Here is a 17,573-nt window from a genome sequence, read left to right as displayed (position 1 = left end):
TGGGACAGACCGACAGCTGTCAGAGGGGACTGGATGGAAGGTGAATGGATCAGCCAAAGAACATACATCCATAACCCATGGACACAGACAACAGTGTGATGGACAGAAGGAAGGCAGGGGCAGGGGTTGGGTGGAGGGGAGCAAACAGGAGGAAATGACATCTGTAATAGTGTCAATAATAAAAATAAAGTGTACAAAAATAGATAGATAGATAAGAGTTTAAGGAAACCACAAGGGATCAAAATGCAAAGCAAACAAGTTACCAGGCCTCACTTCTACTAACCTCCATTTCCTGCCTTAACCACTCTTCTAATTCTGTATTCTTCCGAGCATGATGGGCTATGAGATCTGATCCTCCAATGATCTGTGGGAGTTTTCCTGCTCCTGAAAATGCGACCTGTCAAGCAGTAAGGTTAAATGCATTAACAGATTAAGACAATCATTTTTAAGAGCTTAAACAAAGCAAGGGTTATAAATCATGTGTAATGTAAGTGCCAAGATGTATATGACCTACGGATGACAACGTGTGAGACAGTGGTAACTGTGTTAGAGCCATGTTCTGCCCTATGTTTGGCCATTATACCAAGATGTAGCGACATAACTAGATTTATGTATTAAGAGAATTTAAGATTTTTAATTTGGAGGTTTTGCTCAAAAATCACGTTAGCACATCATCCACCAATTAGAGCAACTCCAGGTGAGCACACACACTATAATTTAAAGTCTAATACTGTGATCTACAGATTTCAGAGCTTAAGTACTGCTGATACTTGCAAATATTCAAGTATTTAAACTTTCTGATTTATACATCCCTAGCAAGAGATGTTGGAGATGGCAACAGTTTATACTTTTAATTGAAATTTTAATTGCTTACAAATAAAGAAGTGCTTAAAAACATGTGAAAACCCATAACAAGTGCACCGGTAATAACGCATTTAGGGAGTAAGCAATACATTCTTAATATTTACGGGACATACTTTTAAAATTTCAATACAAGAACTGGAAAGGGAAAGTTAAATTCAATGTCATCCTTAAGCAGTATTTTAAGAGCACAAGTACAACTATGTCATTGATTTGGATATATAAAGAAAAACAGACAAGTTCTTTCATTAGAGGTAATCATATTAAACATATTTTCCTATAAATTTTGGGTTGAATTTTTTTTATACTCTCAAAAAATTCCTTGTTAAGGATATTAATACTTTTAAGGGTTTTAAATTTTTCCAAATTACTTTCCAGAAATATGTACTGCTTTATATCTCTTCATCATTCCTGTGCCAACAGTGAATATTATTATTGCTTTTCCTTTGGTAACTTCATTAATACAAAAAAATAATAACTCTTTTGGATTTTGACAATGAGGTTTGTAACTGGGCACTCAACATGGAGTATGGAACACGAATGCCCTGTGCCCTGGCTGGGTGGCTCAGGTGCTTGAAGTGTCGTCCGTGCACCAAAAGGTTGTGTGTTTGATTCCCAGTCAGGGCACACACCTGGGCTGCTGGTGTAACTCCGGTCAAGGCGAGAAGGAGAGAATTTCTCTCTCATTCTCTCCCTCTCTCTTCCCCCTTTGCTGTCTCTCTAAAATCAATAAAGACATATCGTTGGGTGAGGAGAGATAAAGGATGCCCCTGTGCTCTCCCGGCTGTGGGTGGGAAGGTAAGGGAGCTCTGGATGGAGACCCCCTCTTCCACTTGAAGCAGAAGAGTTCTTCCTCTCCAATGGCGGTCAGACCCTGTGGAGCGGTCAGAGTGGGCAGACCACTCATTTAATTGGGAAATGTTATTAGCAGCTGCCATTGGAGAGACAAAGCTCCAATACCTCATGGTCACAGCAAGCATCACACAGATCCCGTTCCAGAGAAACCGTTTCCACAGAAACCGCCTTTGAAAAGATCCTCCAGCATCTCACCAACCGCACGAGCAAGAGCTGTCACAGCAGGTTCACAGTGGAGCCAGGAGCCCAGAGCAGACAGCAAAGAACAGACAACCACATGGACAAAATAACGATCTAATCGTTCCTAAAATAGGAGGCACTCAGGTCTGATGGTAACAATGAGGGTATCCTATCTAATAAAAGACAAAAGGGTAATTAACCGTACCTCCACTACGCTTCCCATTGGCTAATCAGTGAGATATGCAAATTAACTGCCAACCAAGATGGCGGCCGGCAGCCATGCAGCTGAAGCCAGAAGGAGGCTTGCTTGCTCCAATGATGGAGGAAGCCAAGGTTCCCCGCCTGCCGCGGCCCAGCTCTGAGCCTGAAAGCAACAGCTCCAAAAGCAACAAAGTTTCAATTATAGAAGCTAAACAAATCCCAGATACCTGCTTTTAGCCAGCTACGGCCTCAGAGCTGGGAGCACCAATGAAGGCAACAGAGTTTCAATTATAGAAAGTAAATAAATCCCAGAATTAAAACAAAAAGAAAAAAAGGAGAGGCTGGGAGCTTCAGTCGCAGGCCAGCTTGAAAACAGCCACCAGCCCCTCACCCAGGCTGGGTAGGCACCCAAGCGGGACCCCCACCCTGATCCAGGACACCCTTCAGGGCAAACCAGCTGGCCCCCACCTGTGCACCAGGCCTCTATCCTATATAGTAAAAGGGTAATATGCAAATTGACCCTAACAGCAGAAAGACTGGGAATGAGCTCTAGCCTGTTTGGCTCAGTGGATAGAGCGTTGGCCTGCAGACTGAAGGGTCCCATGTTCGATTCCGGCCAAGGGCACATGCCTGGGTTGCAGGCTTGATCCTCAGTAGGGAGCATGCAGGAGGCAGCCTATCAATGATTCTCTCTCATCACTGATGTTTCTATCTCTCTATCCCTCTCCCTTCCTCTCTAAAATCAATAAAAATATATTAAAAAAAAAAAAAAGACTGGGAATGACTGGTCACTATGACACACACTGACCACCAGGGGGCAGACGCTAAATGCAGGAGCTGCCCTCTGGTGGTCAGTGTGCTCCCACATGGGGGAGCTCTGCTCAGCCACAAGCCAGGCTGATGGCTGCCAGTACAGCGGTGGTGGTGGGAGCCTCTCCTGCCTCCTCAGCAGCGCTAAGGATGTCCGACTGCAGCTTAGGTCTGCTCCCTGCTGGCAAGTGGACATCCCCCGAGGGCTGCCGGGCTGCCAGAGGGATGTCTGATTGCCAGCTTAGGCCCAATCCCCCCGGGGAGCAGGCCTAAGCCAGCAGGTGGTCATCCCCCGAGGGGTCACAGACTGCGAGAGGGCACAGGCCGGGCTGAGGAACCTCCCCCCCACTTGAGTGCACAAATTTTTGTACACCGGGCCTCTAGTCCTATGTAATAAAAGCCTAATATGCTAAGTGTTCAACCAATCAAAGTGTAATATGCTAATGATATGCTAAGGTCACTCAGCCGCTCGCTATGACACGCACTGACCACCGGTGGAAGATACACCAACCTGTAGGTTAGCTTACTGCTGGGGTCCGGCCGATTGGGACTGAGCGAGATGGGCTGGACACGCCTGGAGCCCTCCCGTGGTCCCTCCCTGGCTGGCCAACCTTCTGCATCCCTTCATGGCCCCGATCATGCACCGGTGGGGTCCCTCAGCCTGGCCTGCACCCTCTTGCAATCCGTGATCCCTCGGGGGATGTCAGAGAGCCTGTTTCAGCCTGATCCCACAGGCCAGGCTGAGGGACCCCACTGGTGCACGAATTTGTGCACCGGGCCTCTAGTGTATTTATAATTTTACTTTACATATGCATCCTATATAATAAAGAGCTAACATGCAAATGGTTGCTGTGCCCTTGCGTAGGGGCCGGGGGACATGAGGCCACTCCCCGCTGCCTGGCGGGGCTTGACAGGGGACCTGAGGCTTCACCTCCCCACCCAGCAGAGCCTCGTTTTCTTACTGAATGTGCTGTTATTTTCCACAAACCTGCTATCTTCATAACGTCCTGGGTTACAGAACCCCTTCGGGTAGTCACAGATTAGCATGAGAACTGAGAGTACCTGGTAGCAGCCAGACGCCCGCTGGGGCTGGAGGGGCGAGGGGGACAGGGACACACTGTGAGGAGTCCAGTCTCAGTGGGGCTGGTTCTGGTTTAGGTGTTCCACGCACTGACTGTCAGTTCAGGCCTTAACTGTCTTAAGCAGGAGAAATAGCACCAGTTTTCAACTGGCACTGCTTTGACCACTGGTGAGTAGCAGCAGTAGTTCTAAAACCACTTCACACTGCCCTCTAGGGATGTTTTATGAAGGAACACGTACCTTTCTGAACTTCTTGAAATTCTTCAGTGGACCCTGATCACCCCTGACCCTGGGGGCATTTCTGGAGGCAGAGCCACTCACCACCAGGGACCTGAACTCTGTCAGCAACACCTTTCTCAGCGGCATCTCACCATCACCCTGGGGCCTGTCCTTGTTCTTATCCCGGTAAGTGGGTGGATAAGAGATAAGAAAAGGAAAATTATTTGTCATTGAGGAATCTAAATTTAAAAAGTCCAAATAGCTGAATGAACAGTTAAAAAGGTTTATTTCTGCATCGGAACTTTGTATTTGGAATCAAATCATATCTATTTCAAAACCAGGAAAGTATTTACTCAAGCACTCTCTAACTTTGAAAACATAACACGCTAATCTATGACAGAGAGGGCATGTGGCATTTTAAAAGCTTAGTATTTCAAATTTAGTAGCCTATTTTAATAAATATCATCTCAATAAACAATTTATCTTCTTATACATATTTTCTTGGCAAGAAATCTTAGTACTGTTTGCTTCTCATTAAAACCATACTCTAGCCTAGCCAGCATGGCTCAGTGCTTGAGTGTCGACCTATGAACCAGGGGGTCACAATTCGATTAACCATCAAGGCACATGCCTGGGTTGCAGGTTCAGTTCTCAGTGTGGGACATGCAGGAGGCAGTCAAGCAATGATTCTTTCTTATCACTGAAGTTTCTCTGTCTCTCTCCCTCTCTGAAATCAATAAAAATATATTAAAAAAAACAACAACAAATAAAACCATATTCCAAGATTAGTATACACTCCACTCCACAAGTTCTTATCTACTATATTTAAGTTTTCTTGGTTTTTCAATAATTTTTATTATTTTTGGCACCTCAGAAAAATCATTAATTCTAGACACACTACCTTCTGAAATGAAAGACCCTTTTTCGTTTGGGATTAACAGTTACTAAACCAGCCTGGAGCCTCCCTCCTGGCCACTGGCCAACTGAGCGTCTCCGCATCGTCTGTTATTAACTAACAGCCACACCCACGCTGCACAGCTGCCCAGGCCACGTCTCCATTTTAATTATTTTTGTTGTTGTTAATCCTCACCCGGGGATATTTTCCCCTGATTTTTAGAGAGAGTGGAAAAGAGAGGAAAAGACGGAGAGAACACTAGTGTGAGAGAAGCACATCAACTGGCTGCCTCCAGCAGGCCCCTGACAGGGTCCGGGCCGGGAGGAGCCTGCCACCAAGGCACGTGCCCTTGACCAGAATGGACCCCGGGACCATTTGGTCCACAGGCCGACACTCTACCTGAAAGGGCGAGGGCCACGCCCTCCATCTTGCCCCAGGGTAAGGGCTACCCCCTCCATCTTACCTTGGCCATGTGCTCGGCAAGGCTTCTTCCCGGAAGCCCAAGCCCCTGCTAGCCACACTCTGGACTTCTTTAAACTAACCAATGACAATCAAGGGACGTGTGCGCCACAGATATGACCACATCCTGTGTAACAAGACCCGACTTGCACCTGGCCAATCGCCAGGGCCCACAGTCATCTCTCCTCCCCTCACTCCACCCCCCTATTAAAACCCCTTTTTTTCCCACGGGGCTGGCACTCTCATCTCGCCGTTGCGTCGGTAGAGGCTGGGAGCCAGACCCGGTCTGTAATAATAATAAAGCCTCTCTGCTTTTGCATTGGACTTGGCTGGCTCCCTATTGGTCTGTCGGGAATCTTGAAATCTGGGCATAACACTACCCACAAGCCAGGGCTATGTCTCAGCTTTTAAACTGCTTCATATATTTTCACAAGGAAGTTGCTAACAGGACTAAGATAAAGACAGGGAGAGAAGGAAAATGGGAAACAAGCAAAGGTTCATTGGAGAGCGACAGATTGCAATCAGGAGCCGAATAAAGCAACGGCCTCATACTTTGCTGGTGTGTTTCAGCGTTCAGAAAATTTTCACATCCATTACTCTACTTGATAGAAACAACAGCCCTGTTTAAGTGCTAACGTGATTTTATAAACGAAAGACCTGAGGTTCACAGATGTGACAATGAGGGTAGAGGGCAGGGAATCTCCACACTGTTCGCTGTAGGATGGTTACAACATGATCCACCCATTTCTAGAGGAGGAGGCACAATTATGAGACCAAAATGCAGGAAGAGAATCAATTCTGAGAATATACACTGACAGAAAAATGACAAGATGATAGTCCCATAGAAGTCAAATCTTTAGAAAAAGTAAATAAAAAGTTTCCTCACAGATGGCTCTTCTTTAGTTGATGGCAGTGATTCTTTCTTGATCTCACATTTCTTCCCAATTTCATTTTCTTTCTAAAAATGAAAGTATATATATATTGTTCAAAGAAGTTATAAAAGGGTACCTTGCTGAGAACCTCAGCAATATTCATGCTCCTGTCCAGTTATCTGACTTTTAAGCATCTTTCCCAGAGAAACTATGGGATGGGAATAGGAATACACATATATGTAGAAAATATACTGCAGTATGAGTTAGTCATAAGAGCAAAGAGCTGGAAGCAATCTAGTTCAGGGATTGAACCTATACATGTAAGGGACATTTAAAAATATGAGAAGTGGGCCCCAGCCGGTTTTGCTCAGTGGTTGGAGTGTTGGTCTGAGGACTGTTGGAGCGCTGTGGGAGGCAACCAATTGATGTGGCTCTCTCACATTGATGTTTCTCTCTCTGTGTCTCTCCCCCTCCCTCCCACTCTCTCTAAAAATCAATGGAAAAAATATCCTCAGATGAGGATTAACAAAATTATATATTTATATGAGAAATGGTCATAATATAAGTGCATAATATTCTATATCAGCAGTAGATGATTAACAATAGATTCCAAGTTTGCAACATATGTTTTAAAAAAGGAAACACCAAAATATTAACTACAGTTTTCTGCAGACAGTAGGGTTTGTCAACTAATTGTCATTATGTTTCTTTATTTTCCATATTTCTACATTACGTATTACTTTGAGTTAAAAATAAAAACACTTTGAAGGGAGTCTATCTAAATTTATGTTTAGATTTAAATTTTAAATCATCCTTAATCCCAGAAGAAAGTTACTTTAATTATTTGAAATGTTTATCTGTAATAAACTGGAGTCTGCCTTGTACATAATCACACTCTCCTTCACATTCATGTATCCAGACCCTGTTCTAGAGAAAAGCGTCTTACACAGATGGCTTCTAAGGCTGCAGTGAAACTGCAGTCCCTCTGAGACAATGGAGGGCACACTGTTTTACATGAAATTTTCCATGATTCAGTAATCAAATTTGGGAAAATTTTAGTAAGAAAGTTGGAAAGGACAGAAAAACAAACGTACTCTATGCTTGCTTAGCGGCAAAGCATGTGAATGTATTTACCCACAGCGAGATTAGGGTTTTACCTTCCCAGCCCACCACGTGCGCGCCCGCGCTGGCACACAGCACCCAGGAAGCTTCCCACAAGGAGAGCATTTCCCCCCACGCCTTCTCCCGTGGTGCTCGCTCCTTCAAACTGGCTCATCCTCTCAAACAAGGTTTCATTTCCTATCGCAGAGAATCAAACTACAACCCACCCAGACATCGGACTTATCCCAGCGGCTAGACCTGTGTTTTTGTCCCATTTGTCAAAACCTGGCTAAGGGGCCTTGCCTAGTTACTGAACACCCCCTCCCGTCAGTGTCCTCACTGGGCGCACCACAAAGGAGGCCCAGGCAGGGCTGCCAGAAACCTGGGGTGTCCAGGGAGGCGGCTCTCACACTGGGCTTTGGGAGGCGGTGCCGGGGTCCAGCCCCAGCGGGTCCAGGGGTCCCCAAAGGTGTGGACGGAGTCGGCGAAGAAGGAATGACACGGAGACAGCGTTCAGTTGATCAGCAGCCTAGCCAGGATCTCTAGCCAAGTTCTGGTCTCGATCTCCAGAGAGGTTCTGCTTTGGATCTCCAGGGAAGTTCTGTGGCCATGTTCCCTCGCTAGGTTCTCCAGCCAGGTTTTGTCCAGGCTCTCCAGTCAGGTTCAGTAGCCAGGTTCCAGTCAGGTTCTCCTGCCAATCTCTGTAGTCAGGTTCAGTCCAGGATCCCTTGCCATGTTCTCCCGCTAGGCTCTGTCTCTAGGCTCCGAGGCCAGTCCCTCTCCAGGATCCTCTGGCATGCTCTCTCCAGCAAAGTTCTTCTGTCTCTAGGCTCCATGTAGGTTCTGTCTTCTTGATTCTGTTCTAAGTTCTGAGTGTTTCTGTCTTGTTACAACTGTATTTATACCAGTTGATTCAATCCTATCAATCTCTATTACAAAGGTTAGGGCGTTTCTTATCTCCATTCCAGGGAGAAAAGATTATGTAGTTTAAGCATGATTGTTCGTAGTTAAAGGGATTAATTACCCGCCTGGCACTTAGTTGAGGGGTTTTATTCCCTCCCTAACTTCAGGGGAAAATCCCTACCTGGGGATTCAACCTTTCTCAGAGGTGACCTTGGTTGAAACACAGCGCCAAGAAGGTGAGCAAACATATTAAGAACAGTATGCCATATATGCCAGGTCCCTTGAAACAGCAAGGATGGACCGGCTCCCGGCAAGGCGGAAAGAGGGGAAGGAGACGTGTGCACACAGTGGGTGCCAAGTCCTGTTTGCATCCTAAGGAGGCTGGGAGACTGAGAGTAAGGCCTAGACTTGGGCAGAGCGGCCATTTACGTCAGAATAAGCCGCCAGCAGGAGGATCTAGCCAGCAGCTTCCCACTTCAGCTTACGCAAAACCCCACAGACAGGCTAGAGTCCACATCTCAATCCCCAAATAGGAAAATGGCAGTTCTACCCTCAACATAGTTTAGAAATTGCCTTTCTGAAATATAACTAAAGAATCCAATGTCAACGAGAAGTATCACATTCATTGCCTTCTTAAAACTGCAAAAAGCTTTTAAATGAAAGGATTAAGGAATATTTTTTCTGATAATTACTTCTGTAGCTAGAAATATTAAGTGCAATTCCTTTAATCCATGAGCATCCTCAAGTATTTTCCGACATTTTAAATTCTTAAAAATGACAAAACTAAAGATTTAAAAATGACCACACACTGTCTAAGACTGATGGACTGCAGTCATGCAAGACATCACCCTCAGGGAGACAGGGTGAGAGGGGTATGAGCTCTCTCCATACAATTCCTTACAGCAGCACGTGAATCAGCATTTCTCTCAAAACAAAAAAGGTTTAAAAATTATCTTACATTGAAAGTAAAAATACTTTTGTGACAAGATTTTCACTAAAAAATTATAGTGCAACTTATATACCCTGCGGCTTTTTCTTGGAAGAGGGGTTAAGGACACAGCCATCAGTCCTGCTCTGTCCTTTCAGTGCTAGAATACAGTGATTTAACTTTTAAAATACCCAAAGGTATGCCACAAATTGCCATTCACTCTCCAAAAGTCTTTACACATATTTTTGTACTGTATTTTTATTCAGAATGTCATGAATTCTCAAGTAGTAAAATAAAGACAAGAAAATTATGCTGTAGAATTATAGAGCAAAATTAATATCCCCTGACAATGTGACAGCATGTAAACTTTGGCATTTAAATATGTTTTTAGATTTCAGAGAGAAGAAGGGAGAGGGAGAGATATAGAAACATCAATGATGAGACTCATCAATCAACTGCCTCCTGCACACCCCCTACTGGGGATTGAGCCCAAAACCCAGGCATGTGCCCTGGCTGGGAATTGAACCATGACCTCCTGGTTCATGTGTTGATGCTCAACCACTGAGCAACACCGGCCGGGCTAACCCTTGGCATTTAAATGAAAGATCTTTTCAGGTGCACAAAAGCCTTGTCTAATGGTCCCGGCGTCATGGGGTCTGTGCCACTTCCTGTCTCTCTCAGCCTGGGCTCCAGTGCCACTTCCTTGGTGACAGGAGCCCAGGGAGAACGCACAGTCCAAGTAGATATTTAGGAAGAGTGATTAGCAGCCACACGGATGGACCAAAGTTCTCTGACTAAAACCACAACCACTGCCAGACACGGCTGCGACCACTGTGAGCAGTGGATCAATCTGGGAGAGAACTAAAAAAAAAAGGCTGTTAATAAAAAAGATTAACATGTAATTGGACAAGAGGAGAGAAAGAAAATAAAAACATATCATAAAAAATTAGAAATAAATACAGGAGGAAAGGGTTTAAAGCAAATGCCTTTCCAAAGGTGTGGCAACAGTAACAGAACTGGGACCTAACTTTCTAAAGCAGCCGTGGGCAAACTACGGCCCGCGGCTCGTTTGAAATGAATAAAACTATTGGAAAAAAAGACCGTACCCTTTTATGTAATGATGTTTACTTTGAATTTATATTAGTTCACACAAACACTCCATCCATGCTTTTGTTCCGGCCCTCCGGTCCAGTTTAAGAACCCATTGTGGCCCTCGAGTCAAAAAGTTTGCCCACCCGTTCTAAAGACTAAACACTCGTGACATTAGAGGCCTGGACAGAGCTCTGGAACAGGCCAAGCGAACATGACGATGGAAATTCAGTGCAAGCAGAAGCCACGTGCCTGCGTGGAGGGGGACATCATCCCTGGAAGGCAACGCCGGCCACATTAGCGAGTTTAGCTCTCCACCGCAGTGGCAACGGCGCCACCGGTGACCACTTGGCTCAATTAATCCCTTAGTAAAGTAACAGCTAATCTTCAATCTTTGACAATAAGGGACCCCTCTGTCTGAAGTTCTCAATCCGGCGAAAGGGTATCTCAGCGTCCATTCTCCTCCTTCCTCACAAGGATGAGTTTGTTGGGGACGGCCATGTGACAAGTTTAAAGCATCTCCCAGACTCTCCCGGAGCCGGGGAGTGAAGGATGGTGGGGAGTGTACAGGCCATGCCTAAATCTGCCAATAATCCAAGCTCCAAGTCAGTTTCTGAGGAAGCTCCTTGGGAAGTGAGAGAACTCCAATGGAAAGGCCTCGGGCCATCTCTCCCCGTGCTTTCTCCATGGAAAGGAGCTCCTGGCCACAGGAGGGTCTGTAGCCGCAGAGGACAGAAGCCGCATGAGGGCTGCAGGGGCCACCCCGCAGAGCAGGAAGGCAGAGTCCTGGGAACTGCCAAGCAGCTTTGCTTACCTTCTCGGGGCTTCTTCTATAGGAAAAGTGTGGGGAGCGGCTACAGCGTTTGGACGGGTTCAAGCCTCGGACTGAGGAGAGGGCACAGTCCTCTCATGGCCACATGCAAGTCCCAGCTTGGAGGGCAGAGCCCTCCCAGCACAATTATAGACAACAGCTATGGTTGTGAGCTTGAACTCAGGGTCCGAACACGTGGCCCCATGTGTCTGAGTGATGTGGGCTTGATAGAGTTCAGGTGCATGTAATTGAGTAGGATCGAAACCCACGAGAATGTTGTCAACATCTTGACCACGCCCTTACTTTGCCTCGTGGCATCTGGCTATAAAATAAAGACACGGCTTGTAGTCCGTGGCGCTGTCTCTCCATCAAAGAAGCAGCATCCCACCAAGACCCAGCTTTCATTCTCTTGTCTGTCTTTTCTCAATCCTTCACCGCCCACACTCAGGGTCACCCTTGGCTGTGCTGGCGCGGCACAAAAAAGAACAACCACGTCTTACTTAAGCCACTATTTTAGAATATTTAAAGACCACAGAGGAATCCTACCTCATACAGTGAGGGGACTTTTTCTGGGAGAAACTGGCCGTCCTGCATCAGGGCCCCTGAGGCTCTGGTCTGGGAGCCAGTTAAAAAGCTCACAGGCCCTGGCCGGTTTGGCTCAGTGGACAGAGCCTCAGCCTGCAGACTGAAGGATCCCAGGTTCGATTCTGATCAAGGGCATATGACTGGGTTGCGGGCTTGATCCCCAGCGGCATGTAGGAGACAGCCAATCAGTGATTCTCCCTCATCATTGGTGTTTCCATCTCTCTCCCCCTTTCCCTTCCTGTCAATAAAAATATATTTTAAAAATAAAAATAAAAATAAAAAGCTCACCAGGTGCTTCTTGTAGCTGCAGTCTACTCCACACAGGGCATCTGCAGTTTACTCCTAAGAAGTACATAATAAGGGTTCTTTCCCTCACGTGAAGATGCCAATATATAGGTTAAATAAGACATACTTTTTTCCTTCAATAGTAGTCATTCATTTATATAGTGCTGGATACACACCAGATTCTCAACAACCACTGTACCTCCAAATCTCTTATGCCTTATCCTTTTACTAAGTTGTGTCCTCACCCTGTAGCCATTTATAGGAGGGGATGACCACACATGGCCATGAATGAGGCTGGAGCTAACAGACCTCGGTGGGGGAGGAGAATATTAAATTTTGATTTCATGAGGTCTGTGATCTCACCTAATGTGCTAACTTGTCTACTTACTGATGCATAAAATAGGGAGGAATATGAAGACTTTTCTTAGACCAAAGTAGGAAGACAATTATCAACATGCATGAAAATAGGATAGGACTTTAAAGATCAAAATGAAAAATAATTCCTAGTGATGTTATACATGTTTTATCCCAAATATGTATTTAGAGTTGAGAAAATGGCAACCAAATAGGCAGACCTTTATGCACCTCCTCCTAGGGCCAGACTAGAAATAAAACTAAAGTAGGGAATATAGACCTGGAAATAATCAGAGTGGAAATAAATGACATAGAGACTAAATAAATAAACAAAATAACAATACAAAAGATCAATGAAACCAAGAGCTGATTCTTTGAAAAGATAAATAATACTGATGAACCATTAGCCAGACTCATCAAGAAACAGAGAGGACCCAAATAAACAAAATCAGAAACGAAGGCAAGAGGTAACCACTGTCCCCACAGAAATACAAAGGATTGTAAAAAATACCATGAACGGACAGAAAACCAAGATGGCGGCATAGGTAAACACTAGAAATTGCTGCCTCACCTAACCACTTCAAAAAAACAACTAAAAGACAAAACGGACATCATCCAGAACGACAGGAAGGCTGGCCGAGTGGAAATTCTACAACTAGAAGGAAAGAGAAAAGCACACTGAGACTCAGAGGAGGTGCGGAAGTAAAGTGCAGAGGTACGGAGGCGCACGTGGAAAGGGCTGGAACTGAGGAAGCGGTTGTCTTTTTCAATCGGGAGGGAGACTCAAGCCCCCGACTGCTCTGAACTCCAGTTCTGGGAGAGTCTCTGGGGACCCAGACTCATACGGGGAGAAACTGGACTGTCTGGCAGTGAGCGGAACTCGAGGGCGGCGTTCTCTCAGAGGTGCTTGCAGCGATTATCACAGAACAGTGAGACCTGGGTCCTCTTAGGGCAGGGCTGAGGATCAGCTATAGCTGTTTGCTCCGCCCTGTTGATTCCCTGAGACCCTGCTGTGCACGGAGGCTTTTGCATATGAATGCCCTGGCCCTTTGCAATCTAAAATTACCTAATAAACTGCAGCTGGGTCAGAGAGATCCAGAACATCCAAAAGAAGGCCCAAGGCCCCACAGCAGCTTGCATTGCTTCACAGCTGGGCCTCATCTGGGCACCTCCAAACCCCAAACAAAGAGGAATCTGCAGATCTCTCCATAGCTCCTACTGGGTAGCCTCAGGCAGAGGCTAAATTAATACCTCCTTAGATCCAAGAGCCACTGTACCCAGTGGTCAGAGTGGACCATCCAGATTACAACTCCTCAGATCCATAAGGGACACACTCAGGGGGCAGACTCAGTGAGCACTAAAGCCCCACTGAATCAAGTCTTGCCCCAGAAGGGTGTCTCCAGCACAGAAGTTCTCCCACTATAACCACAGCTGATTCTCACAGCCAACTGGCCTGGAGGTCAATTCCTCTCAGTGATATCTACAACAATCAAGGCTTAACTACAACAAGACTGTGCACAAAGCCCACAAAGGGGTGCACCAAGAGTGTCCACCTCAGGTAATTGGGGAGGCTGAGCCACTGGGCCCTATAGGACACCTAGCACACAAAGCCACTCTATCAACACAGGGAAGCAGCCAAAATGTGGAGCCAAAGAAAGAGGTCACAAATGGCAGAAATGGAGGAAAGCAAACTATTGGATATAGAGTTCAAAACCACGGTTATAAGGTTTTTCAAGAATTTTCTAGAAACCGCCGATAAATTTAGTGAGACCCTTGAGGATTTGAAAAAGGACCAACTAGGAATTAAGCATACACTGACTGAAATAAAAATATTATACAGAGACCCAACAGCAGACTAGAGGATCCCAAGAATCCAGTCAAAGATTTGAAATATGAAAAAGCAAAAAAAGCCCAACCGGAAAAACAAAAAGAAAAAAGAATCCAAAAATATGAAGATAGTGTAAGAAGCCTCTGGGACAGCTTCAAGCGTACCAACATACGAATTATAGGAGTGCCAGAGGAAGAAAGAGAGCAAGATATTGAAAACCTAGTTGAAGAAATAATGACAGAAAACTTCCCCTACCTGGTGAAAGAAATAGACTTACAAGTCCAGGATGTGCAGAGAACCCCAAACAAAAGGAATCCAAAGAGGACCACACCAAGACACATCATCATTAAAATGCCAAGAGCAAAAGACAAAGAGAGAATCTTAAAAGCAGCAAGAGAAAAACAGTTAGTTACCTACAAGGGAGTACCCATATGACTGTCAGCTGATTTCTCAACAGAAACTATGCAGGCCAGAAGGGAGTGGCAAGAAATATTCAAAATGATGAATAGCAAGAACCTACAATGAAGATTACTTTATCCAGCAAAGCTATCATTCAGAATTGAAGGTCAAATAAAGAGCTTCACAGATAAGGAAAAGCTAAAGAAGTTCATCACCACCAAACCAGTATTATATGAAATGCTGAAAGGTATCCTTTAAGAAGATAAATAATTTGGTGAACAGAATAAACTGGTGAATATAATAGAATCAGGGACATAGAAAGGGAATGGAAAATTCTCAGTGGGGAAGGGATGTGGGGGGTGCGGGAAGAGACTGGACAAAAATCATACACCTATGGATGAGGACAGTGGCAGGGGTAAGGGCAAAAGGTGGGGTGGGAACTGGGTGGAGGGGAGCTATGGGGGGAAAAAAGAGGAACAACTGTAATAATCTGAAGAATAAGGATTTAATTTAAAAAAATACTATGAACAACTATATTTTAACAAGCTGGAGAAGCTGGATGTAGATTGGTAGGATTACCATCATTAAAATGTCCATAATACCCAAGCAATCAACAGATTCAATGCAATCCCATTAAATACCAACAGCATACTTCACAGATCTAGAACACTCCAAAAATGTATATGGAACAACAACAAAATAAAACCTGAATAGCCACAGCAATCATGAAAAAGAACAAAATAGGAGAAATCACATTACCAGATTTCAAGCTATACTACAAAGCTACTGTACTCAACACAGCCTGTTACTGGCACAAGAACAGGTATATAGAGCAATGGAACAGAACAGAGACCCCAGAAATCGACCCAACCAATAACCCTCAATTAATATTTGACAGAGGAGGCAAGAGCAACAATGGAGTGTAGATAGTCTCTTCAATAAATGGTGTTGGGAAAACTGGACAGATACATTATAAAAATATGAAACTAGACCACCAACTTATACCATAGACAAAAATAAACTCAAAATCGATAAAAGACTTAAATCTAAGTCGGGGAACCATAAAAACCTTAGGAGAAACCATAGGCAGTCAAATCTCAGACATCTCATGTAGCAATGTTTGCAAATACATCTCCCAGGGCAAAGGAAACTAAGGAGAAAATAATCAAATGGGACTACATCAAAATAAAAAGCTTCTGCACAGCAAAAGAAACCATCAGCAAAATGAAAAAGGAGCCCACTGTATGGGAGAACATATTTGGCAATGATACACCTGATAAAGGGTTAATCTCCAAAATATATAAGGAACTCAGACAACTTAACAAAAGGAAGACAAACAATCCAATTAAAAAATGGGCAAAGGACCTAAAGAGACACTTCTCCAAAGTGGACATACAGAAGGCCAAGAGACATATGAAAACATGCTCAAAGTCACTGATCATCCGAGAGATGCAAATTAAAATGACAATAAGGTATCACCTCACACCTGTCAGAATGGCTATCATCACCAATTAACAAATGAGAAGTGCTGGTGAGGATGTGGAGAAGAGGGAACCCTAGTGCACTGCTGGTGGGAATGCAGACTGGTGCAGCCACTGTGGAGAACAGTATGGAGTTTCCTTAAAAAATTAAAAATGGCCGAAACCGGTTTGGCTCAGTGGATAGAGCATCAGCTTGCGGACTGAAGGGTCCCAGGTTCGATTCCGGTCAAGGGCATGTACCAGGGTTGCGAGCACATCCCCAGCAGGAAATGTGCAGGAGGCAGCTGATCGATGTTTCTCTCTCATCGATGTTTCTAACTCTCTATCTCTCTCCCTTCCTCTCTGTAAAAAATCAATAAAATATATATTTTTTAAAAAAATTTAAAATGGAATTCCCATTTGACCCAATGACCCCACTTCTAGGACTATATCCTAAGAGACCCCAAACACCAAACAGATAGAATATGTTAAGTAGCACGATTTACAATAGCTAATGTCTGGAAACAGCCCAAGTGCCCATCAGTAGACAACTGGATAAAAAAGCTGTGGTACATTTGCACCATGGAATACTATGCAGCAGTAAATAAAAAAAAAGATCTCTTACCCTCTGATACAGCATGAATGGACCTGGAGAGTATTTTGCTGAGAGAAATAACTGAGTCAGAGAAAAATAAGTATCACATGATCTCACTCATGTGGAATGTAATGAAGAAAATAAATTGATGAACAAAACAGACCTAGAGACATAGAAGCAGGGAACACACAGACAAATCTCAGAAGAAAGGCAGGTGGGGGTGGGGGTGGGAGAGATTAACTGGGGAATTTACGCATATACTAGAGGCCTGATGCAAGAAATTCGTGCAAAGGGCTTGGCCCCCCCGCCACCGCGGCTTTGTCCAGAAGGTCATCTGGAAGGACATCTGGTCTAATTAGCATATTATGCTTTTATTATTATAGATTATTATTATAGATTCACAGCCCATGGACACAGACAATAGTGTGGTGAGGGCATGGGAGGGGTGGGCACAGGGTGGAGGGGGTCAATTGGGGGAAAAAAGGGACATCTGTAATACTTTCAACAATAAAGATAAATTTTAAAAATAAATAAACAATTAAATAAAAGTAAAAGAAAAAATGTATTTAGTAGATACTCTTTTCACTAACTTTCTTTATCTTCCTGTCTTCATTTCCTCTATTAAGGCATCTCCTATACTTATATTCATGGCCAAATGTCTGATATAAAAGTACTTCCTAGAAATCTATTAAATAATCATGAATAACAGTTTTATTTGCTGTCATTTATTATATACCGGCAGAGCCACTGTATTTTTAACATCTACCTTACAACCACAAATTCTTATACTTAATACAGGTGCT

General features: G+C 44.4%; 1 protein-coding gene across 8 annotated transcripts in view; it reads right to left on the bottom strand.

Annotated features, from left to right (window-relative positions):
* NBN (nibrin) overlaps window positions 1-17,573 on the bottom strand; it is a 44,571-nt gene that overhangs the window by 6,917 nt on the left and 20,081 nt on the right. For 5 of the 8 annotated variants that reach the window (XM_059672951.1, XM_059672952.1, XM_059672957.1 and 2 more), the window contains 3 exons: window positions 6,447-6,518; window positions 4,228-4,383; window positions 284-397 (listed from right to left, as the gene is read on the bottom strand). In XM_059672951.1, coding sequence (XP_059528934.1) covers window positions 284-397; window positions 4,228-4,383; window positions 6,447-6,518 — 342 coding nt within the window. The remainder of the gene's footprint in view (window positions 1-283; window positions 398-4,227; window positions 4,384-6,446; window positions 6,519-17,573) is intronic. The other 3 variants (XM_059672953.1, XM_059672955.1, XM_059672954.1) reach the window with 2 other exon arrangements.

Source organism: Myotis daubentonii, chromosome 17, assembly GCF_963259705.1.
Source record: "Myotis daubentonii chromosome 17, mMyoDau2.1, whole genome shotgun sequence".
Classification (NCBI taxonomy): Eukaryota; Metazoa; Chordata; class Mammalia; order Chiroptera; family Vespertilionidae; genus Myotis; species Myotis daubentonii.
Note: the sequence above shows the minus strand (reverse complement) of the source record. Positions and strands in the feature narration are given on the sequence as shown.